This window comes from Taurulus bubalis, assembly GCF_910589615.1.
Source record: "Taurulus bubalis genome assembly, chromosome: 3".
In the NCBI taxonomy this organism is placed as follows: Eukaryota; Metazoa; Chordata; class Actinopteri; order Perciformes; family Cottidae; genus Taurulus; species Taurulus bubalis.
The window spans coordinates 36,314,613-36,340,367 of record NC_136591.1 but is presented as its reverse complement, the minus strand read 5'-3'; the positions used below and the strand labels follow the sequence as shown (position 1 = coordinate 36,340,367).

The following is a 25,755-nucleotide window of genomic DNA, read 5'->3' as shown; positions in this document are numbered from 1 at the left end:
CCGGGCCCTCGAGGGAGGCCGAGGGCAAAGGTGGGGCGAGCGGGGGAGGAAGAGGTGGAGGAAGAGGAGGTGGGGCCGGAGGGCCTCGGGGGCACGCCGACGATTCGCTGGTCGAGCCGGTCGCCTCGTCCTCTGTGCTGTCTTCCTCGTCCCAGAGGTCTGAGAAGTCCAAAGCGTTGAGGCAGAGACGCGCAGCTGGTTTCAGGAAGGATTGGTCGAAATCCCAAGTTGGGGGGTTATCCCTGGCTGGGTCCGGCTCCTTCATTGGCCTGTCACAGCTGTCCGTGAAGTTCTGTTGACAAACCAGGTGATAACCTCTGTTTTGAGCTGCAGGAAGAAAGCATGCCCCTTCCTCTTATTGGAGGGTTAGGGTTAGGGTTAGAACAAGGCCTTTTTGGGGATCCGGTCCCATTTGCTTTCGTCCTTATGGCGCGTGACGCTCGGCCTCACCCGTCGTCCACGGAAGCGCACAGATCACGATCTTCGAAACCGCCCGCAGCACCGTGACCTGCAATTGCCTCGGGTTTGGTTCTTCGGGTCTCAAATGGCGAGCCCGAAGCCTCGATCCAAAAGTCCACCGTGACCTCGGTCAAAGGGGAAAGAATTCATAGGCGTTTTGGACGCTTCGTTTGGTCCTCCGTCCGACTGCGACGGGGAGAATTCAAGCAACTCTCTCTAGAATATCCAAACGACGCTTCTGCAGCTATGCCTGGACTTTCATCTCTCTTTCTTTCGGAGAGAGAGATTTAGAGAGCCGAGAGAGAGAGAGAGAGAGGGAGAGAGAGAGGTGCATTTGTCCGTTGGTGCATCACTCTTGGCTTATTTGAGTTGCACCCTTTCCCTTAATTTCCTTATCGAGCCTGCATCTCCTGTTTGTATTGCTACTTGTGTATACACAAACGTATATCTGCCTCTGGAGATCAGTTACTTCCCTCCTCCTCCTCCTCCTCTTCCTCCTCTTCCTCCTCCTCCTCTTCCCTGTGAAGGCATAACAGAGCACGACTGACCAAATCTCGGCGTGCATCCCCCATTTTCTTTTTTTTAACGACGTGCAACTTCGTGGACGACACATCCGAGACGCCTCGATGAGACGTGCCGCAAAGTTTCTGTGCGTTTTGGATCATTAAGCAGCGGACAGAGGGATTATGGACATCGGTGCATGTAGAGACCAGCATTGGCCGTTTAAAAAATGAATAAAAGAAGGAAGAAATAGTCACATGGACTGCCTCACTGGGTGAAATAAAAAGCGCCTGCAGTCCCGTACAGTGTACGGTCATGTTCACAGGGGTCATTTGCATGGTCGACATGCAGCCGTAATGAGGAATCCCTCCCTCGGACCATTAGGTCGCCCCTAATTACCCTTTATCTCGTTCAGTGGCCCCGCTGTCTGGAGGCGGGAACGGGACTCCTGGGACATCCAGGCCAACGAGCTCTTTATGTACCAACGGTGTTTTCAAGAGCTTAAATCCTCTTTGTAGCATCTCATTCGTGTAATTTTGTGTGTGTACTATTGCCAATGATAATCAATATGTAACTGGATTTGAACTCTCAGTGTTTTGGTGTTGATGTGGCGCAGCTACTGAAACAGACAGATTTCCCACAGGGACAGACATTTCCGGGTGATTTCCTGAGAACTGGCCCCGGTACTTTCTGTGTGTGTGTGTGTGTGTGTGTGTGTGTGTGTGTGTGTGTGGTAAGGGTTGTGCATGTAAACGTGCGCCCCTCTTTTCATCTGTTGCTCTGTCTGAATGAAGCTCAACTCTCTCAGTGTCTTCACAGCTTCAAGATAAAGATCGGGGTAAAGATGAGATGTAATCACAGCAGTTTGCTTTGAGAGAGTTCAGGTTTTCTACGTCGTGAGGGTCCGGGGACCACGGCTCATATTATTTATAAATCCTAATAAATAAAAAGGGATAGTCGGTAATCCCGGGCTGCGGGCCGGGGATGACCTTAGATGACCTTTTTATGTGCAAAAATATAGATGATGACTTCATTATGACGCCTGTGAGCCAACTCTTTTTTTGAATTTGTTACAAAAGATGAGCTGAGCTGTGAGCACGAATTCAATACACACACACACACACACACACACACACACACACACACACACACACACACACACACACACACACAATTGAATGTGCAGCATTTTAAGCAAGTAAACGTCTCATTTTCCTGAAAGACCATTACAATGCCGATGTACCATGCTGCTATATTCACTATTCGATATATTTTATTATTATTATTATTATTATTATTATTATTATTATTATTGTATATATCTTCCATCCCTGTTGTTTTTATATCTTATTTTTGCCTGTAAATTGCTGCTACGTCGACACCAAATTTCCCCTCGGGGATTAATAAAGTAAATATTCATTCATTCATTCATGTAAATGTAGGCTCCCTACTTTGGACCTGATGATTGCCAGGTTCACCACACCAGGTTGGGATCATGATCCAGGAGGGGGAACCCTGCCAGAGATATGGAGAGGACCAAAACACAAGTTTAGTTTTTCTGAAAGGCAAAACTGGATTACCAATTGTTAGAGAAATGTTGAATATGGACTACGAAAACACTGAATTAACTAAAACAATAAAAAGCTTACAGGACCCCACGTGTACATGATTTGTCTTAATGTATTTGTTGCTGTTTGTGTCTATAACCCAAAGTGCATTTCTGCTCTTAATATATGGATATGAATGTGCTGTGAAAATATTTTGGAGAATAAAACGCTGCATTTTTGTGTCCAAATCCAATTGATATTCATCTTTGTTTTAGTTTTGAAGCCAGAGAACACACGGTGAGGTCCACTGATTATTCAAGCCCCCCACCACCTGTTGTCTGACTTTCCACCAACACGGTCTTTTATTTTGAAAAAGTCCCGAACGGAAGCCCCCGCCGCTCTCCGCGCTCCCGCGGTGCTTTTGGGGTTACATTCGGCGTCCCGGTGAGCGCGCGCTACAGCCTGTACACTGGAGCTGCGCGTCATCGCTCGAGCTGACGTCACTCCGGAGGGGGATTTGCTACGATGTCCAACCTTCACAAGCGGCGCGAGCTCCCGGCTTCCCCGCGCCACGATGAGCCCGTTCACTGCGTTACGGCTTTACTCCATGTCCCTGCACAGGATGCGCACGAGGTAAACATGCTCTATCTTATTATCGCTTAGGAAGAAGCTATCTGTGTGTGCATACTACTACTAATTATATGTGTTTGATTATCACTAAGAAACGTGATATCTTAATTGATGACATCATCTTTCTCGTCTTTATATCCGAAAAGTTGTCTCTAACGTTGAGTGTCGTCGGCTCTTACGTAACCAGATGCGGACACTGAGCAGATGTTACAGCGAGGCTGCGTGCGTAAAGACGGCGGCATCTGTCCACCACTGTAACGCCAAGTTAATAAATAAATAATCTCTTTTCTTTGATTAAAGCAAAACAAAAGAAAAGAAGAAGAGTCATAGGAATGTAAGACAATGAATTCATAAAGCCATTACTGTAAATATTATTAATATTAGAAAGTGGAGCCATTTAGAATAACCTTTGCTTGAAAGGGACATCAATGGAGGAGCTATTCATTGGATATTATGCTATTTTACTCACAAGTTGTTTATTTATTATAGTTGTTTTCTTATTTAGGTTCGATTTTTTTGATGTATTAGGATAGTTTTTTTTTTGATAGTAGTTGTCTAGCTTTATCAGTCTTTAGATTGTTTATTGGTTTATTAATTGGTAATGCTGTGGGCACCTGAGGTTTATATATAGGAGTAGGCAGGTACAGGACCAGCATGCACCTGGGTAGGCCTATGATTTTATTTGAGTTATTGGACAAATGGCCACTACAATCATGATTGCTCAGATACTATCGCATATTATCACCTTTCACCAATATCATAACTGTGACGTTGAAACCTGCCGTGTGTGTGTGTGTGTGTGTGTGTGTGTGTTGCAGCAGGACTCCGTGAGCGTGTGAGCCGGGTCGGAGGTCATGCTGCGGAGGGAACCGGACCCCCGCGGCCTCTTTTCCTCCGGAGAGACGTCTGACAATGACTGTGAGGTGAGGTCATTAATTTACACCCGTTACCTGCATATTGGGAATCTCTAAATGACACACAAAGCGGCTTCATCGCACTTTGTGGGCCGCGAATTGACACAAAAGTTGTGCCGGTCAATTCCTCCAGTTTGAAATGCGAGTCGGTGGAAAAGGTTGAAAGCCAGAAACCGTATCACTGAATGCATGAAATACAAACGTTGTGATAATATGCCTGTACTCAGCAATATATAAAAAAGGTCCGAGAAGCGCCACAAACAGCCGTCTCTCCTCTCTGTCTCTGTCTCAGATGGGTGCGCGCTGTGGGGAGGTGGATGGTGTGTGTCTGTGTGAGGCCGGGCCCCGTGCAGCTCACTCAGACGCACACACACCCACGCCGGTGAGTGCTCCGCTGAGCCACCTAAGTGCCTGTGGCCGCCGCTCAGTGTTGTTTCTTCATCTGTAACCGTGCTCTAAATACATACCTTTAACTTCCCCGCCGACCTCTTTCCATCTGCTGCCTGCTGTGTGTGTGTGTGTGTGTGTGTTCTTTACCGTGTGTATACCGTCCATGATGTTGTCACGATGTCTTTCCATCATTATCTTCTATTCTCAGGACTCGCTGCCGTGTGAACACTGTGGGAAAAACAGGGTGATGGTGACCAGGTTCTCTGAGGGATACGGCACAGAGGTGATGTGTGACTATGTGTGCTTTGTCTCCGACAAAAGTACTCTCTCCCACAACAAAACTGCATTTTTAATTGTATTTTGTGGGCAATGTATTTCCTTAGGGATTATGTTTGCTTATGATGTATCAGGAATAAGTTTCACATCGGTCAGCGTAGAGAGGAGGGGTTAAAAAACACCTAGGAGATGTGTCCTGTAAACACAACCAGGTAGTACTTTAGTTGTTTAAACACAACCAAGTAGTACTTTAGTTGTCTAAACACAACCAAGTAGTACTTTAGTTGTTTAAACACAACCAAGTAGTACTTTAGTTGTTTAAACATAACCAAGTAGTACTTTAGTTGTCTAAACACAACCAAGTAGTACTTTAGTTGTCTAAACACAACCAAGTAGTACTTTGGTTGTTTAAACACAACCAAGTAGTACTTTAGTTGTTTAAACATAACCAAGTAGTACTTTAGTTGTTTAAACATAACCAAGTAGTACTTAAGTTGTTTAAACATAACCAAGTAGTACTTAAGTTGTTTAAACATAACCAAGTAGTATTTTAGTTGTTTAAACATAACCAAGTAGTACTTAAGTTGTTTAAACACAACCAAGTAGTATTTTAGTTGTTTAAACATAACCAAGTAGTACTTAAGTTGTTTAAACATAACCAAGTAGTATTTTAGTTGTTTAAACATAACCAAGTAGTATTTTAGTTGTTTAAACATAACCAAGTAGTATTTTAGTTGTTTAAACATAACCAAGTAGTACTTAAGTTGTTTAAACATAACCAAGTAGTACTTTAGTTGTTTAAACATAACCAAGTAGTATTTTAGTTGTTTAAACATAACCAAGTAGTATTTTAGTTGTTTAAACATAACCAAGTAGTATTTTAGTTGTTTAAACATAACCAAGTAGTACTTAAGTTGTTTAAACATAACCAAGTAGTACTTTAGTTGTTTAAACATAACCAAGTAGTATTTTAGTTGTTTAAACATAACCAAGTAGTACTTAAGTTGTTTAAACATAACCAAGTAGTATTTTAGTTGTTTAAACATAACCAAGTAGTATTTTAGTTGTTTAAACATAACCAAGTAGTATTTTAGTTGTTTAAACATAACCAAGTAGTATTTTAGTTGTTTAAACATAACCAAGTAGTACTTAAGTTGTCTAAACATAACCAAGTAGTACTTTAGTTGTTTAAACATAACCAAGTAGTATTTTAGTTGTTTAAACATAACCAAGTAGTACTTTAGTTGTTTAAACATAACCAAGTAGTACTTTAGTTGTTTAAACACAACCAAGTAGTACTTTAGTTGTTTAAACATAACCAAGTAGTACTTTAGTTGTCTAAACACAACCAAGTAGTACTTTGGTTGTTTAAACACAACCAAGTAGTACTTTAGTTGTCTAAACACAACCAAGTAGTACTTTAGTTGTTTAAACAGAACCAAGTAGTACTTTAGTTGTCTAAACACAACCAAGTAGTACTTTGGTTGTTTAAACACAACCAAGTAGTACTTTAGTTGTTTAAACATAACCAAGTAGTACTTAAGTTGTTTAAACATAACCAAGTAGTATTTTAGTTGTTTAAACATAACCAAGTAGTACTTAAGTTGTTTAAACACAACCAAGTAGTATTTTAGTTGTTTAAACATAACCAAGTAGTATTTTAGTTGTTTAAACATAACCAAGTAGTACTTAAGTTGTTTAAACATAACCAAGTAGTATTTTAGTTGTTTAAACATAACCAAGTAGTACTTAAGTTGTCTAAACATAACCAAGTAGTACTTTAGTTGTTTAAACATAACCAAGTAGTATTTTAGTTGTTTAAACATAACCAAGTAGTACTTTAGTTGTTTAAACATAACCAAGTAGTATTTTAGTTGTTTAAACACAACCAAGTAGTACTTTAGTTGTTTAAACATAACCAAGTAGTACTTTAGTTGTTTAAACATAACCAAGTAGTATTTTAGTTGTTTAAACATAACCAAGTAGTATTTTAGTTGTTTAAACATAACCAAGTAGTATTTTAGTTGTTTAAACATAACCAAGTAGTATTTTAGTTGTTTAAACATAACCAAGTAGTATTTTAGTTGTTTAAACATAACCAAGTAGTACTTAAGTTGCTTCAATATAACCAAGTAGTACTTTTGCAGCGAATATATAACTAAACTACTAACTAGTACTTTTGTTGCCTCAACATAAATAAGTAATATTTCTTTTCCTTAACATAATCAAGTAGTACTTCATCAAGTAGTACTTGTAAACCAATTACTATTCTTTTTTCATTTTGTCAAACTAAGACTTTTTTTTAAATTAAACCGAACTAACTTCAAACATAATCCAGGTGAAAATACGTTTCCCTTTGAACTCAGTTGAGATTAAAGTTTATTTTTGCAGGGCCGTACATGTGGTTAATGGTGTGGTGCGTGTTTCTTTCTGACAGGCGTGTGCATGCGACTATTTACTATTTACTATTACGAGTCTGACATGCATGTGTCTGAAGATTTGATATTGACGTCGCCTTTATTTTAGCTTTTGTATTTGTTTGTCTTGTTTCAAGGTTGCAGCATGTGACGAACAGCGTTCATTAAATGAGAGAAATATTTGGGAATTGAGAGGAATGACATCATTTATGTTCCTGGTCACAAACAAACCTGAAAGGACGAAACATTGTTCATGGAAGCCATATTATTACCACTGTTTTCTTTTCTTTTTTTAAGGAATAGTGCAATATTGTATTCTATAATATACTAAAGAGAAAGATGAGAAGATCAATTAAACTCCTCAGACATCAGGCATAAGAATATTTCCAAAAATGTCAACTATTCCTATAATCGTCTAAATTATAAGAGTAAAATTAATTTAGGGCCCGCAAATATTCTCTTGACAAACATTGTAGTGCTACTACTCTTAGGTAAACATCTTTTGTTTAAAATATTCAATAATATATGTATGATGTAGAGTTTTAGGGGTTACCAAAGTAACCACTATATCAATATGATACTCTTTTTTATCATTTACTTTTAGGAATATAAACAGCTTGTGATCTAAATGTGGATATTCAGATCAACATACACATTTTGGTCGGCACCCCAAAAGTATTAAGGATTGATGCCCGGCTCTACTGTCAATGACGCACAAATTATGATGATTAAGATGAATTATGCCGTTTTTTACATACACAGTACAAACCAGTAGGAAGCAACCAGCAGATTAGGTGTCTCTGAGCTCATTACTCATGTGTAGAGGTGTCAGCAGATTCACACCTAATAATAATGGTGATAATAATGAGTGACGCGCGAGAACACGCACACAGACAAATGCCAAGAGTCGCTGCGTCTGGTTTACAAATCGTGGCAATGATTCACCGCGTGGCTCATCTGTGTCTCATCCAACGACTACAAAATAAAAGCCCCAACAGTAATGTGGGGGTTGTATTCAGAAATAGGCTTTCAAATCTCTCTCCAAAAAGGACGGAACCACTTCGAGCAAATTATCTGTATATTACATTTGTCCGTTTTTCTGCACGTTTCTGTATTTGATTAAATATTAATTACAGAGTTTCATTCCTCTACAGGAGGAGTGCCTATTGTCTGACCCTCAGGGTGAGAGTGATGCAGATGCTGATATAGAGGACACAGATTGCAGGTTCGGTGTGCACCAAACACACACACACACACACACACACACACACACACACACACACACGCACACACGTGCATGTCCGCGCTCAGCGCTGCTTCTCTGACCTCGTGCCCTTTAACCCGTTGTGTTCAGACTCCAGGAGCCGGGTCCTCTCCAGCGAATCAGCTCGCGGAGGCGCAGGCGTCCGCAGGTCGCGCGCCAAGACACCACCGAGAGCGAGGACGACGGCGGGCAAAGCCACCGGTCGCACCGCTGGAACCTCCGGCTCAGTCCTGACCGAGCACACAACAGGACCATACTGGAGGTAGAACACTCAGCAATGGAGAGGCCAATCAGTGTCAGCACACAAGGCTGTGACATAGTTTATTTACTGGTTTAGAACTGGGTTAAGCTCAACCAAACTAGCTGGATCAGAGCTAAACTACAGATGAACCGAAAGAAAGAATTAAAGAATCAACAAAAGAAGGTTCCATCGGCAAATTGTCCTACAACCCAGAAATCAGTGAGCATTTTTCCACCTTTGCTTCCCTAGTCTCGAAGTCAGGTTTTTAATTTTTTTTTACTTTTGATTTTTGGTTAGATGCCTGAAATAAGGTCTGTGCGTAAAACAAGTTTGAACGTTTTGTTCTATAATATAAAATGCATCAGTAAATACCCCTCTCGTTAATATATACTACATTCATGCTTCAAAAATCATGAAATTTGTGCTCATTGGTGAAGATTATCCTGCTGAACGAAATGTGCAAGTATCCCAAATTTGTGTTTGCCACAGAGCTTATGTTATGCCACAATCCAAAATCCAATGGAAAGATCACCTTCAAGGAAACCAGTGCGATGCGAACTTCTTGGCCGACACAAAACTACGTTATCCCTGCAGGAGAGTGATTCAGATTTGAGTCAAGAAAAGACTTTATAAATAGCACTGCATGCAGTTTGTGGCAAAAACACATTTCTATCAAATCACATCCTTTCGTCCACAACAAGCCCCGCCTCTTTTCTTCTGTGTCCACCAGGAGAGCGTATCACAGGTCAGGCCGCTGGTCATCTCCCGGCCGGACGCGGAGAGGCCGCCCGAGCCGCCCGAGCCGCCCCGAGGCTCCCGGCGCCTGACGTCTCTGTGGCCGCCGTCCCTCTCTCTCCCTCTCGTCCTCCTCCTCTTGCTGCCGCTCTCCCTCTCCCTCGTCATCGTCATCGTGTCTCTCCTTCGACCGCGGGCCAGCGCTTGACCCACCGGCTTCCGTTTCGAGAGGATGGTTTCATTTTCAAAAGGCTCCGCCCACTCCCACAATGCAGTGGGTGGCACAAAAAATGGAAACAAAAACAGAATAGTAAGTTAGATATGCGTTTATAGACATAACCATCCATATTTTAGAGTTAGTTTTCTTTACCCTCTCCTAGAATATAGAGATTTTATACATCCAGAATCTGTTCACGACATAAACTCAGCCCTCGCTTTTGCCTCATGAAATCTCACCTTCTGTCTCGCTTTCTCACCCCCTCGTTTGTAAAAATAGACCTCGACTCGTCTCACTCCTTTTCTAATGAGCCACAGGAGTGATACGCGAGGGGGGAAAGGTTTCAGGGCTTCAGGAGAACCATCGAAACATAAACACCCCCCAGAAAGAACAGGCTCAGTGGGACAATATTTAAAAGATGATGCCGTGAACTATGCAATTCTTCTGTTCCCACCGCGGCATCCTGACTGCTGTTTAAAGAAGTCTCTTGTTTCTTTGGCACCGTCGTCACCTTCTTGGCCCTGTCTCTTTTCTCTTTGGGAAGCAGTGAGTTATCGTTTTAAAATAGAGCATGACCCAATTAAAAAAGGCAATAGCTGAAGAGATCTGATGCAGCTCAGGATCTGGCAGTACATCTGATGGTTACATGTATACTTTTACTTGTTGCAGACTAATTTACAAAAATATGGATTCTTCTTCTTCTTCTTCTTCTTCTTCTTCTTCTTCTTCTTCTTCTTCTTCTTCTTCTTGGACAAGTTCATACAGTAGTTTTCATTAGAATAAACTGACCTCACAATAGAAGCAGCTTTTGTGAAACTTAATTATGTTGAAGCAATTTAAACACAGTCTTACAGTTGTTTGTTATTATGTTAAATTATAATATTTATGTTGTATTTATATTCATTAATTATTATTTAAGAGGAGAAGTGAGCTTGACAATCAGTCATTGTTACTCATTCCAAGCCAAAATAGTTGTAATAAAAGCCGTGGCTTTTTCTGTAATGTATGTTTTATTTATGGTATTTTTCTGGTATTTTTCTCTGCACAGTTGCTTGCATCCTTGTAGAGAGATGTTTATTCCAAATTAAGAACAGGTTGTATTTAACAGTATGAGCCAATTAGATTCATATTTAGCAACTTTTTTATTTTTCTTCTAACTTCCATTATGTTGTAATGCCGTTCTTAAATGTATCTCCATGTGTGTGTTCCCTTTTGTGTTTCATGGATTCATAGAAGTTCAATAAAACTAGATTGTATTTTGACAAGATGAAGCTTATTTTTTTGTAAATAACAGCCGTGCAAAGATTGTAGCAGACAGCTAGCAGCAGACAGCTAGCAGCAGACAGCTAGCAGCAGACAAAGCAGACAGCTAGACGCAGACAGCTGCAGACAGCTAGCAGCAGACAAAGCAGACAGCTAGCAGCAGACAGCTAGCAGCAGACAGCTAGCAGCAGACAGCTAGCATTTCTCCTCTCTGCTGGTTGCCTGCATCATGGTGCATCGACCCGCACACAACACCACAAATAGTATTTACCATGATGACACATATAGACTCCCAAGATTAACACAATACCAGCCGCACGCTGTCGCAGGCAGATTTTATTCTTCCTTCAGCGGAGTTAAGCTAGCTGTTTCCCCCTGTTTCCAGTCTTTATGCTAAGCTAAGCTAACCAGCTTCATGCTACCCGTACAGACGTACAAATGTGGACGTTCTTCTCGAATGTGCTCAGTTACATTTCAGAAATAATGTGTTCATACAGTTTTAAAAATAAAGCTTTGATAAGTGAAGACGATGCTGCCGCTATTAAGAAGAAGAATATACAGAGGAATCTGCCTCTTCTGGTCCCAGCAGTGTGTGCTGCTCTTGAAACAGAGGGCCTGGAGGTTAGCGCTCCTCACTCCTCCTCTTGCTGCGTGCGTCGTCATGGTAACAATCAGGACTTCAGAGGAAACATACTTTTCATAAGTAGATTGTGAGCCGCTGCCCGGAGCGAAGCGCTCACCGTGGGCGATAATGTGAAGACCGACCTCTGCACATCTTTTTCTATACGTGGCACTTAAGGATGTCTCGAAATGTCAAACGTTCAGCTCGAGTCCTCAATTTATTTAAATGCATTCAACTTCTGCTTTTTGCGTAGGGTTGAATAATAACCTGACTCACTTGACTGCTTGTTTAAACCTCCATGTGACTGTGTGTGTGTGTGTGTGTGTGTGTGTGTGTGTGTGTGTGTGTGTGTGTGTTGCCTCACATGTGAACGACCAGAGTCATTGCGTTCTCAGGTAGGAGTGTGTTGCCCACCAGTTTCATTTTCCAACTCACCCACTCACAGCGCTTCCACTTCAAAGCGCCTCAATAAAAAACTCACCCTGTGTTGATCAAAATTGAAGAGCTGTGATTTCAGAGCATTTAGAGGCCCGAGGTTCCAAGACGAGATCTTTAGATTTGGGGAAATGGGCTTGTACTGTTCCATCATTTGGAGAATAAAGAATAGGAACATTAGCCACATTCATGAAAAACATGCTACAGAGTTAGTGGCTCCTAGTCGAGGGAAATTGGGTCTTCAAGAATGCCAAAATTAAACAATGAAATATTTTCCAGACTTCCACAACATTAAAGTTGTCACTAGTTTGAAACTAGGCAGTAGTTATAGGTGCACTAATATAACAGCAAACAAGTATTTGCCATGTTACGATATAGAGAAGTACAGTCTATCTCTTTAATAACAACTTAGAAAAGAATACACACACAATTTACAGATATGATGCAACCCAATGCCATATATACCAGTGTGGTACAATGCAAGGAGAGAATACATTCGGGAGGATCCGTTGCCAGCGATTGCACTTGTGATCTGTGCGACTGTATTTTAAGTCAAGGTGACAGTGTGACCCTGCTTTCTTCTGTCAGCACAAAGGGCAACAGGTGTAAATGGAGTTGTTTTGTTTTACGGCCTTGATGTTTCTTCCCCTCACGTCTCTCTATCCATGGCCCAGATTCCACTGGTCTTGGATGTGGAGGAGCAATGTGATCCCACTGGTGACCCAGAGGGTATTTAATACTAATCTCAGAGACATGTTAAGATCCCATGACCCCAAAGACACAAATCCAGCTGCCTAGAGGCCTAGATCATACCCTCTTTTATTACTTGCTCAGGTCAAATCTTTACAGTATAACTTCAGAGCTGATCACTACAGGGAGAGGCTGCAAAGTGGACTCAATAAATAGCAATATAATAAACTGCATGGCCTGTAAATATACTGTGCATGGTAAATGATGAAAGTACAAAGTGAGGAAACACGTAACTTTACATTATAGAGCATCAACCCGTCACAGACCTTTGTTGGGTCTCAGGATGACATCTCAAAAACTCAAGAATTTAGATTACCCCGTGATAGTGCTCTGAATATAGCAACTTATTTGGTTAAAGGGAGGATTAGTGAGCCTGCAACCATGCAACACATGCAGGAGGCGGGAGAGGCGGGAGAGGAACAAACACATGACAGAGCTGGTGTCTGCAGACGGGTGTAGAGGTGACGCAGTTCACAACAATAACAGCAGCATCCAAAGAGCAAAGAGCGCTACGGGACGTACAGGGTTTTCTCAGCGCATTTTTCCTCATAAACCGTTCAGGAAGTAAGTGATCTGCAATTTTAAGACTTTGAGAGGTGTGGATGTGTTGAGGGATTAAAAGGATTAGCTCAGATTATGGTGACACTGGAGAGGGCGAGGGGGAGTCTGGGGGTTAAAGTTGAGTCGAGCGAAGAGGAGAAGGAGGAGATATGGGATGTGGGCAGCGAGGAAGAAGAAGTGTGTGAAGGCAAGGATGAGGGAGAAGGGGAAGCGAAAAAAAGAGAAAAAGAGAACACGTTTGAGAGGATGCCGAAGAAAGTAGAGGAACTTGAGGAAGCTGCTGCAGAAGGAGAAAAGGAGATAGAGAGGAGGGTGGATTTAGTCAGGGAAGAAGAGCAGGTCGAGGAGGAAGATGATGAGGAAGAGGAGCAATATCACCGTGCAGAGCAATTAAGAAAAAACATGAATCGAGCTGAGGATGAGGAAATTCTGCAAAACCGAGAAAGCGCGAGCCGAGAGCTCAGAACAGTCACTAACGAAGAACACTTGTCGGATTCAGTGGAATCTGAGAAGGAAGACTCTGATTTGACGGGATCAGAAGATGGAATAAACAACTTTGACAGAATCAAAATTGAAATGAGTGCTGTTGAGAAACAATATAAGGATCCAGTGGAACTGGAAGACCCCGATGAAGTTTCACAGAGGAATGAAAAAGAGAAGTTGACAGATGAGAACAAAGCAGTTGTAGAATCATCTCAGACAACTCAAGGAGAAAGGTTTCAAGTTGATCACAGTGAGCTTCAAAGGGAAGAGGAAGAGTCTACAGATGATGAGGAAGCAGAACATTCACCGGATGAAGAAGCAGATGGCAATGAGGAAGATGTGGTGAAGGTTTACTGCAAAGACGATAATTGCATAGACGTATTCCGCACCTTGACAGCGTTCAGGGACTCCTCCCTTCTCACTGACCTTACTTTGAGCACAAAGGACGGGACGAGTTTCCACGTACACTCCCCTGTCCTGGCCGCTGTCAGCCTCCGTATCCGAGAAAGACTCAGTCAAAGTAATGGAGATAACGAGAGAAAAGATGCAAGTGTCGGACTCCACGGGTGGTCAGTGTCTCTGGGTCCAGAGGTGGATCAGGTTGGATTGAAGGCAGTGGTGGACTTCGCCTACACTGGACTCATATCATGTCTGAACAAGAACACGCGGCACCAGATAAAGGCCGCGGCTCAAACGCTGGGCGCCCCCAGGGTGCTGGATCTCTGCAAAGAGGAGGAGGAACAGTCCACAACAACTGGAGGGCAGGGGAAAGACGACGTGATCTCGGCTGCAGAAGAAATGAAGGTCAGTCTTCGGTCCATCAGACAGCTGAGGATGGAGAGAGTGGGCTGTGATGTCGTTCTGGAGGCTCTCGGAGGATCGCTTCACGGTGAGTAGAACTCCTTGACTAGCTTGTCAAGCATTAACCGTCCAACCAAAGATTGTGAATGCAACCGGAACGGTTTGACTTTCCATTCATGTGGCCAAATATATACATGTATTTGGTGGAGAAACCAAATGGAGAAGCAGACAAGTCTCTAGATACTTTCAACTATGTTATCCATGGTATTGTACAGAATGTCAAATACCAAGACAGAGGTTATTGAGTTTTTAAACTCAATAAACACAAACAGAACATGTAGGTGTCCTCGTCTGTGTTTATTATCCATTTCAACCCCTTTACCAACCGAAGAGGCATTTTGCTGAAAGTCACTGGTAAACACGGTCACACGTTACACCGAAACACTTGTAGTCCTGTCAAGTCAGCTGTTTGAACACCAATTCTGACTACCGAACATAAAAGAACCATTTTGCGTGCATGCAAAACATCACCGCCATTGCCAACATGCCAACACGTATTTTTTATGTCATCGGCTGTAAAAGAGATACGATCCGTCGATTCCTGGTTTCCAAATCAAACATAAAAATGCAGAATGGAAGTTGAACTTTACTGTTTTAGAGGAATATTCATTCATAACTTCTGAAGGATTTCTTGGAGTCTCTTTTCACCTCTGCAGAGGTTAGGTTTTATATCTCAGTCTGGTCTTTTTATTTGCAACATATGCCCTTTGTGCTGTCAGAGAAAGCAGTTGGGCCACACTGTCACCTTGACTTGAACTATAGTCGCACAGTGTAAGATATTTCATAAACTCCTCAAAAGATTATTTTTGATGGAACATTAGACCACAGGCATTAATTTTTTGTGTAATGTACTTGTGTAGTTTTCACCCAATGCTCCCAGATTGTGAGTTGTACAAGCTACGTGAGCAATAATAATCGAATGAACAAGATCTCTAGGAAACAGCTCGATGATAAACGAGCCCCATACCTCAGTCTGGATTACAGTGGGTCTACTATACTGTTCTCATTACCGTCCTCCCTTCAGTCCACAGAGTCATCCTGGCTGTGAGCAGTGACTACTTCCGTGGCATGTTCACCTTGGGGATGAAGGAGTCCCATCAGCCTTTTGTGACCCTTCCCTTCCTTTTGGCATCGGAGCTGGAGGTTTTGATTGACTGCTCCTACAGCGAGGCTCTCCCCATCAGCTGGAAGTGCGTCTTCGAGATCACCATCATCGCTCTCCAGCTCCAGTACCGGCCTGCTCTCTCTTTGTGCCTGAGCTTTCTGCATCGAGAAATAAATCCTCACTCCTGCCTGGACGTGGCATCTTTTGCTGAGGCCTACGAGATGTCGCCGCTTCTTGAAGTCGCAGACAGTTTTGTTTCGCGGCAATTTGAAAAGGTGGCGTGTATCTTAAAGTTCAAGGACCTGCCAGCCAAAAAGCTCCTCAAGTACTTGAATAGTCGTCTGCTCTGTGTTCCATCCGAGCTAGTTGTGTTCAAGGCAGTGGTCACATGGATCCAAGCAAAACCCCGGAAAAGGCTGAAGCTCATTAAAGAACTAATGAAAACCATCCACTTTTCCCTGATGACTTTCAAGGAATTCAAAGAGGTCCAATCGCTGAACATGTGGTCTGATCCCAGCCTGGCAGAGCTCTATGAAGCAGTTTTTAAGGAGTTCTGCTCCAAGGAGAGTCAGTGTCGGATCTATCTCCCGAAAGAGAGTCTGGTCTTGATTGGAGGGGACCAGATTTCTGAAGATCTGGGTAGCCGCAGCATCAGCAGAGAACTCTGGTTTGTGAATTCCCTGAGGAACCATATCGGGATAAAAAAGGACATGGAGTGGAGAAAGTTGGCAGAGATGCCAGAGCCGGAGAGGTTCAGTCATGAGGTGGCTGTCCTCAAAGGACAACTATACGTGTTTGGAGGCAAGAAGTATTACGGCAGCGGAGACACCCTGAGTTCAGTTTACAGGTGAGAGGGGTGATGATTAGAGAATTAAAGACTTATTTCAATGCCTCTTTACTCATATTTTCCTGTGTAGGTATGACCCCCTTGAAGACAGCTGGGAGAGCCTGACTGAAATGCAGGAAAAAAGATGCTCTTTTTCTGTGGCTGTGCTGGATGGAAAGATATATGCCATCGGCGGCCATTGTGACTCTGAATATATAGAGAGTGTGGAACGGTACTGCCCCACTGGAAACTCTTGGAGGTATGTTGGACAACCCGTCTACCAACTAGATAGCTCATACGACACATCTGCACATTATGAATTGTTATGAAATTTCACATAACCGAAACATAAAACCAAACACAGTTGCAAAATTGAGTCTTCAGGAATTAGAAGACTAAAATTACCATTAACTTTTGGGTTAGGTACAAAATATAAATATATATTTAGGTGAGGTTAGATTAAAAAGATCTGTTATATAGGAACAATTGACAGTTTTATGGAGCGTATCGTTCAGGCAGAACTTACATAAGCTATAATTACTGACCTTGTGATGATTATCTTTTGTATTACAAGTATTCTGATAATTAGTTAATGCTCGCTTTTGGTGAATATAGAAGAAATCTACAGACGCAATGAGACAAAGTGTAAAAATGAATACAGACGTAAATGTGTATTTTGGATGCTTTCTGGACCACTAGTCAATTTGTTCCGGAAGCAAAATATCCCAAAATCTTAAAATAAACTAGCACATATTAAAACGTTTCATTGCCTGAAAAACATGTCTTCTCCTTCAGCTTCACGCGGCCCTTGCATCTGCCTCTGGCTGGACATGTGGCAAAAGTTTTACAAGGCCGGATCTTTGTCTCAGGTGGGCTGAGCAGGAACTTCCAATGTCTTGCATCCATGTTTCTCTACCGCCCTGAGACAGGAAGCACTCATTTGGCAAACATGGCCGAGCCTCGAGCTCGCCACTGCATGGAGACCCTGGGCGAACGTCTCTACGTAGCCGGCGGAATCACCGTGGACGACAACGTGTGCGCTGTCGACCAGCTAGCTTGCGAGCTGTACGATCCGGTGGCCGACTCCTGGACCGCCTTCGCGTCTCTGCCGGTGCCGCATGTGGGAGCAGGAGGCGCAGCTTTGGAGGGGAAGTTTTACGTGCTGGGCGGATACAGCCAGGATGACTACAGTGACAGCGGGATGGTCCACCGGTACGATCCAACCACACACAGATGGGAGAACATGGGCAGGATGCCCGGGCCGAACAATGACATACGAGCATCTGTGCTGTGTTTGCCACCGGATGTCCGATTGTAAAACACAGGGACATATACATGTCATTGTTGTATGTAACGTTTAGTACATATTGCATGTTATTAACATTCTTTCATTGTCCACAATATCACGTCTGACAATAGTTTGACATCTGGATAAAGGTAAATAAAGGTATCTTACGCAGTACATCAAGTAAACCTTTAGGCATGCAAAAGGTAGGATACCAATGTAGAGAATCTTTGGTGCTATAAATTGAAATGAAACAGTGTTCAAAAGGCACTGTAATACAAATATTCATGTTCCAGTTTGGGATGGGATGAGAGATATTATTAAAATGTGTTTCCACGAATAACCGCAATAACCAACTATGAACACAGGATGTAGCTGCTCCCCCCTGTATCACTTTTAGTGTGAGTGCAGTGAACACATTGTAGTTAGTCATAGCTATTGCAGAAGGTGCAGAAAGATGCGTTTGGTCACCAGACACAGGAAGAGAGACACGGTCAGAAGTGTCACACATTTATTTTTGCATTAAAAATTTATTTTGAAAATTAAAAACATACGTGGGTTCATCAGATTTCTCGATGAACTTGTATTTTTATTTTGTAGCGAATCATCATAATTATGTATCATTCTCAGTGTAAAGACTTTTTTTGTCTGATCTAATCATTTACACGGGGAAGACAAGAAAACCACTGAAGGTCGTGTGTCCATTCAAGTTGTCAAACACTCTGCCGTCGTCCCACAGCTCCATGTACACCTTATCACCGGCGGCCAGTTGCAGAGCGGCAGCGTTGCTGCTGCTGTCCGAGCCGTCAACCGTGAGGCCGTCGTAGGTTGAAATTTGGCGTACGCCGTTTTTCATTAATATGGCCCCCATGGCGTGAGTGTTGTAGCCATAGGTGCTGAAGCTGAAGAAGTAGAGGCCGCCCACTGGTGCTGTGAAGACTCCTGTAACAGAGCGAAGAGAAGCAGACGAAAGATGAGTTACTCCAATCACAAATAACTAAGTTGTTGGAGCCAACGACTGGCCAAGTATGTCATTTAGAGTGACCCCTTTCACATTACACTCGGTCATTTACTCCTTTGTTAATATGAAATAAAAACATCTGCACTGGTAAACACGGGCTCAGCAAATTCTTGTCTTTGTTTGCTCCTGTTTGAAATACCAGAAGCTGGTGTGTGAGTTTTACGGCCTTAGGACATGCAATTCTCAGAAAAAACAGCAATCGTATCTTCACAAAATGCTTCAAAATAATACTGTGAGAGTGACTTTCTTTGCGAAACCATGAGGAAAATGTACAATAAATGTTGACACACACACACACACACACACACACACACACACAGTACCTGTACTTTGGTCATAACCATCGCCGATGTTTGAGAAGACCCGTTTGTAAATCAGGGCCTTGTCTGTGCACGGTCCTTTGTAAATCTCCCCGAAGTCGGCCAAAGAGGCCGAGAATGCGATCCGAGGGGCTGTGTACAGTTACATGGAGAAATGAATACGAAAGATGCAACAGTTTGCACGGTGTAAAATTGAAGAATGGTCACACAGAGACTTAAATACAAAGAAATCTGATCATCTCACCATTCGCATTACTCTGTTTCAGCTTGTCGATCTCCTCCTCTCTGGCACTCAGTCTCGTTTTCAGGCCTGTATACGTTTTTTTAAAATTCAGTTATTAAAAAAAGTAGTTTATAGTTAATCATAATGAATATTACCTTCATTCTCTTCCTTCAGTCTGTCCACTTCAGCTTTCTGTCCCGTCAGCTCGTCTACAGTCGCGTTGAGCCTGACCTCCAGAGCTTCAATGTCTTTGAGCTTGTCCCCAAAGTTATTTATTAGTTCCACTTTATCTCTCAGCCACTCGCCAATATCTATGTCACCTCTCTGTCCGAACCCCGGCTCCACGAACAAGAGTCCCAAGAGGGTCAGCAGAAGCAACGCCCTGAACTCCATTTCCAATTATCTATAAATTTCCAGTCTCTTGGCTGTTTTCCTCGCAGTTTGTGGAGGGTGTATTTTTCCACAGCGGCTTATATACCCGCTCTCCCCACTGAGAGGGGTCGTCGGATGTCAGTGAGTAAGCAGTGTTGAGGCCCTCGGGGTCCCCAGTTCTAGTCGTGTCCCAACAAGCCAACTGGGAGGATTTTGTGAGCGGGGTTGCCAGTAAAATATCAATAGGGAATGTGATAAACATCATACAGCCTATATGATACATTATGATAATTAAAGTTATGCTTTAATGTTATTCCAAAGGGAAATAAACCTTAATATTATCTCATAGTGCAGTTCCAAAGCATTGCATTATTGCATTGCTTTGGACTTCAAGACTTGCAAGTAACTGATAGAACGAAGAGAAATGTAAGTTAGAGGTCTTTGTACATCTCTGCAGAGGAAAACCATGTATGTATTTTAAATGTTTTCAATACTCATATTATTGACACTTTATCTAATTACAGCTTATTTTAGAATGTTCCACTGCACCATTTTTTATGAGGATGAAGGACTAAGGTAAGGTAAAAGGAGCTGCCTCACAAGACTCACTGCTTCATAGCCCGCTCCGGCACAGGAACCCTAACTTTGCAGACTGTAAAGTAAAGAAGCTTATCTCATCTCTGACAATAGTCACCCAGGTGGTTTTCCTTGCATCTTCAAAACTCCCACACAGACGGAGGTGTGACCTGGAGCAAAGACAAGAAACACAGACTCTTTGCTCAAAGTACAGAAACATTTAACACCTCGGATGAGATTCAGACAAACCTTGAAAAGAATCAAATACTGCTGCAAACAACAATAGTGCGCTGGAAAGATTAGAGACAAACCTTTCAAACGCACTAAAGGCCTATTTTTTAAATATTAAATAGCGGTAAAACAATGTTATATTTGCTTGCTGTGCATCAGACAAACAGCTCCTACTGCTATTTGAAGATGTTTTTAAAACCTAAGATCAACAGACATATAGTGTATATCTTTATCAAAACACAATAAACATTTCAAAACCATTTTACTTTTCAAACAATTATGATGATGGTAGTAAACAGTAGATTACAGTAGGTGACTCTGATTGATATACATGAGTTAACATTTAGTTTTGTCACTCAGCAAAAAGGAACATGTAGAGCTTCAAATCATATGATGATATACTATTGATAGATGATTAAATGATTAATATATACCAACTAGTATTTGAGATTTTATATTTGATCCTACGTGTTAGTATATAAAAATGACAAAGAAAACAGTCATTCTTGACAAATATTTGTATAATTTATACCATATATCTGACAATATTTTCTTTTCTTTGCTGAAACATATAATAATAGATCCCACTCAAAATGTCTGTCAGTTTCTAAACATTATTATTTTGAGCAGCCATCTACTAAAGCCTGAAGTGTTGGGGCAGTCGGAGCAGACAGGCCCGTATGTCAGTAAAAGCCCCAGGCAGTCTGCCCACGTTCTCCCATCGCTGTGTACTGGGTTCGAACCGATGGACCAGTCCAGTCTCACTGTAATCGTCCTGGCGGTATCCTCCCAGTACATAGATCTTCCCCTCCAGGACGGCTGAGGCTGCACTCACATGGGGCAGGGGCAGTGACGCGAAAGCAGTCCAGGAATCGGCCACCGGATCATACACCTCACAAAGTAGTTGGTCGGTGTAAAACTTCCTCAGGTTGCACACGCCACCGGCCACGTAGAGACGGCCTTGCAGGGGCTCCATGCAATGCTGGGCCCGGTCATGGCTCAGGTCTGCCAGGTAGGTGGCTCCTCTCTCTGGGTGGTACAGGAACATGGAAACCAGACACACATACTTACAATCGAAGCCTCCAGAGATGAATATTCCTCCATCCATGACGGTGACAGCATGTCCGCTCAAAGCCTGATCCAGGGGCCGGACAAAGCTGGGGAAATTAAATGAGAGGCATCGGACAGGAAGGACAGTTGAAGACCACCAAATAAATCTAGCATATATAACCCTGTCAGTCCAAACAAGACAGCATATTGTTTAACCTTAAACAAGGATACTCTCATTTAGTAGTATTTGTAGAAATGGTGAATCCACTTCAGTTTGCATGATTTGGCTTGGATTGGATTTAAATGCATGTTCCAACATCATTCCACCATAAATGTACTGTCATTGGTGAAATGGACTCCATCATATGCTTTTAATCCCAGTTTATGTGGAGCAATATCCTGTAAGTGGGTTAACCACACTGTGTATAGACAGCTTCATAGCGGGGAAAGCAGTTACATGCACTGTAAAAACATTCAAATGTTCACAACCAATCCGAAAGCTATATGCCCTGAAACCATTGGATTTAGGACACTTTGGTAGCGATGAAACATATTCTACCTCAAGCGTAACATCCCTAAACTTACCTCCAGCAGTCGGTGTCTGGGTTGTACATCTCGACGCTGTCGATGTTGGTGTTGATCTCCTTATCTCCACCAATGGCATAAAGCCGCTCTCCGTGTACCACCACTGAGAAGTTGCTTCTAAACTCCTGCATGTCAGCTAGTCTCTTCCAGCTGCCCTGCACGGGGTCATAACTAGCATGTGTGCGATAAAGGAAAAAGGTAAAGATAGAAAAGTTCAGACCCCGGCTGTGCATCTGTCAGACAAAGGGCGAAGATGATATTTGTGCACCAGTTGTCTCTTTTTACCTGTAGGCGGATTTCATCATGTCATCCTTGCAGTAGTAGTAACATCCTCCAAACACATACAACTTTCCCACCATTGCTGCTACTCCATGCCTGAACTTTGGCTTGTCAGGTATCTCACTCAGCCTCCTCCACTCCACCTCCTTCACCAACCCTGTACCACTGCGTAAGGAGTTTGCAAACCATAGTTCCCTGCTTGGTATGCGCTGTCCCACATCTGGGACCAGCTGGTCTCCCCCGACCACAACCAGGGCATCTTTTGGACGTCGGATCCGCCACTGATCCTGGGTTTCTGGAAGGCTGAAACAAAATTCCTTGAGTGCTGAACTATAGAGTTCCACCTCTTTGTTTCCGAAGCTCTCCATGCGTAGGTTAATGGCCCTGACCTCCCTGAACTCTCGAAAGGTCATGAGGGGGAACCGGACTCCAGTCATCAGTACACCAGCCTGGCCCAACCTCTCATCGGGATCAGCCTCAATCCAAGAGATTACAGCTCGAAACACAGCCAACTCTGAGGGCACGCACAGATCATCACAGCGGAGGATGCCTAGAAGCTTCTCTGCTGATAGGTCCTGAAACTTTGACGTGGCGGACACCTCCCAGAAGTTCACCAGCACGAAGTCGTTGGCTTCCTCAAGCAACTCTGACATCTCGTAGGCTTCAGCAAAAGATGCCACATCCAGGCAGGAGCTTGCCTCCATTTCCTGATGCATGAATTTGAGGCAAAGCGAGAGGGCAGGTTGGAACTGGAGCTGGAGGGCCGTGCAGGAGATCTCGAAGACGCAGTCCCAGCTAAGTAGAAGAGTTCCACTGTAGGAGCAGCCAATCAGAGCCTCTAACTCAGAAGGTGGCAGTAATGGAAGGGCAATACATGTCTGCCTGGATTCCCTCATCCCGCAGGTGAACATGCCACGGAAGTAGTCACTGCTTGCCGCCAGGATAACTCTGTGGACTGGAGACAGCCGAAAGAAGAGCTCAGTTCATCACTATCGAATAATTGAAGCCTAAAAATTGTATGAACAGCATGACTGTATACTAACCATGGAATAGAGCACCATCCACATCCAAGATCACATCACACCAAACTCTGTCTGCCCACAACTGGTGAATAGACTGAAGAGTAATCTTCATCTGTTCTATTGGAGATATCTTTGACTCTTCCTTCGTAGGACTCCCACATTCTTTCACGCTCTCCTCTTTGTTGCAGAGATCCAGTACTCTAGGAATGCCCAGTGCTTGAGCTGCAGACATGATCGAGGACATGCTGTCTTTATTCAAAGACAACACGGCTCCAGTGTAGGCAAACTCCAAAACTGCCTTTAGCCCAACATGATCAACCTCGGGAGACAGAGACACTGACCACCTTTGGAGTTCTAGATCGTCATAGTCGTCTCGATATCTCTCTTGGATGAAGGAGCTGACAGCAGCAAGAACAGGGGAGTGTACATCAAAGCTGTTTCCATTATCAGTGGTCAGAGTCAGGTCTGTGAGTAGAGATGAATCCCAGAATTCCTTCAGGGCTTTGAATACCTCTTTAGGATAGGTTTCACTGCGGTATGTATGGACATTATCACCAAGTCCTTCATCTCCAAATTGCTGCTCAATTCCTTCCTGACTAGCACCACTCATTTTGACCTCCGGACCCTGTTTCTTACCCCTCCCTGTCATCAACCCCATCCTGGAGTCATTGTACGCAACGATCCTCCTCAGTTCGCGGTTGTCCTGTTCAATCTCTTCTGCGTCACCTTCTTCAATCACTCGTTTCCTCTTCTCCTTCTCTCTCCTCCATCTCTCTTGCCATTCCATTGGAAGGTAATGCCTAAACTCCATGCCTCTGGCTGGGATTTCCTTTCTCTCTAAACTACTAACCACAAAGGTCTTTGTGTATTTTTTTTAAATTACCGATAATGCACAACAAATTAAATTACTCGTCTTTCTCATATCTACTCTTGCTGCCTTCACAACTCTTTCTGTCCCACCTAACTCTCTTATAGACTCAATGTTCCTCACTGCATAAACAGCAGCTATTCATAGCTACTGGGTCAGAGAGATTCAGTTTCAGCTGAAGCTCGGCTCTCACTTCATTGTGATGTTCATCAAGGAAAAAAATGGCAATGAACTTTAATGTTTATTGGAGTCAATAAAAACCCATGCAGGTAAAATATGTCCCCACTTTTGACATATTGGCATGCATTCCAGATTTCAAAATGTTTGAGGGCACATACAAAGTAGAATGGTAGAATTAAACAAAAACATGGACCTTGACCATGATGTTAACTGATTGTTTAAAGTTTGTTTCAAGTTGTAATTAAAAAACAAAAACAACAACAAGATGCCATGAGGAAATAGGGTAAGGTTTATTAGCTTATCTGATGTTTTTTCGGCAGCTTTGATGAATGCATTGCTTCACTGTAAAACTTCACAGCCCTGTTTAGTTATTTATATTAACTGATTGTTAAGTTGTAATTCAATAAAAAAAAAAGAATGCCATGAGGAAATAAGGTAAGGTTTATTATCTGATGTTTTTTCGGCATTTTTGATTAATGCGTTTCCCCCAAAGAATTATTAACCTGGACTTGCTTATAAACACGCATCTTCTTGCTGTCTGTCATCTCAATATCTAAAAAGGTGCTTTTTCAAAGTGCTTCACATAAAACCATTAAAGGCAACAGCAAACAGAAAAGTCTTCAATCTGGATTTAAAGGAGCTGAGGGTCTCTGCAGACCTGCAGCTTTCAGGGACCTTGTTACAGATGGTTCATAAGGTAGCAGCAGATCACAAACGTACTTAGGCCCTGAACCATTCAGTGCTTTATAAACCAGAAGCAGGATTTTGAAGTAAATTCTTCGTTGGACAGGAAGCCAGTGCAAAGACCTCAGAACTGGAGTGATGTGATCCACTTTCCTGGTCTTAGTGAGGACTCGGGCTGCAGCGTTCTGAATCAGCTGCAGCTTTCTGATTGACTTTTTACAGAGGCCTGTGAACACACCGTTACAGTAGTCAAGTCTACTGAAGATAAATGCATGGACAAGTTTCTCCAGATCCTGTTGAGACATAAGTCCTCTAACCCTTGATATATTCTTCAGGTGATAGTCTGATTTTGTAATTATGATACCACGATGGTTATGCTCTACTTTATGTTTACATTATTTTCCGTGACATGTTTTATTTCCTTAAACCATCAAATAAACTAACCTGGGCTATTTTTTTAAGTGTCACACATATCAGGGGTACGATTCTGAACGCTAAGTAAACTATACTGATCTTATTCTAGAGCATGCTACATTATGTTGTATAAGAAAAAAAAGGGGGT

General features: G+C 42.7%; 2 protein-coding genes across 2 annotated transcripts; one reads left to right on the top strand and one right to left on the bottom strand.

The window, feature by feature from the left end:
* Nucleotides 1-13,297: 13,297 nt before the first annotated feature.
* LOC306734459 (kelch-like protein 33) lies at nucleotides 13,298-17,815 on the top strand (the record flags this gene model as incomplete). Its single annotated transcript, XM_079215815.1, has 4 exons — nucleotides 13,298-14,594; nucleotides 15,591-16,518; nucleotides 16,589-16,756; nucleotides 17,293-17,815. The coding sequence occupies 4 exons, from the start codon at nucleotides 13,298-13,300 to the stop codon at nucleotides 17,813-17,815; spliced, it is 2,916 nt and encodes a 971-aa protein (XP_079071941.1).
* Nucleotides 17,816-21,162: 3,347 nt separating this feature from the next.
* On the bottom strand, nucleotides 21,163-24,329 carry LOC306733939 (kelch-like protein 33; the record flags this gene model as incomplete). The annotated part of the gene is made up of 4 exons (XM_079215250.1): nucleotides 23,483-24,329; nucleotides 22,446-23,394; nucleotides 22,161-22,331; nucleotides 21,163-21,682 (listed from the first exon to the last, which is right to left on the bottom strand). The coding sequence occupies exons 1-4, from the start codon at nucleotides 24,270-24,272 to the stop codon at nucleotides 21,163-21,165; spliced, it is 2,430 nt and encodes an 809-aa protein (XP_079071376.1). The 5' UTR covers nucleotides 24,273-24,329.
* Nucleotides 24,330-25,755: the final 1,426 nt, after the last annotated feature.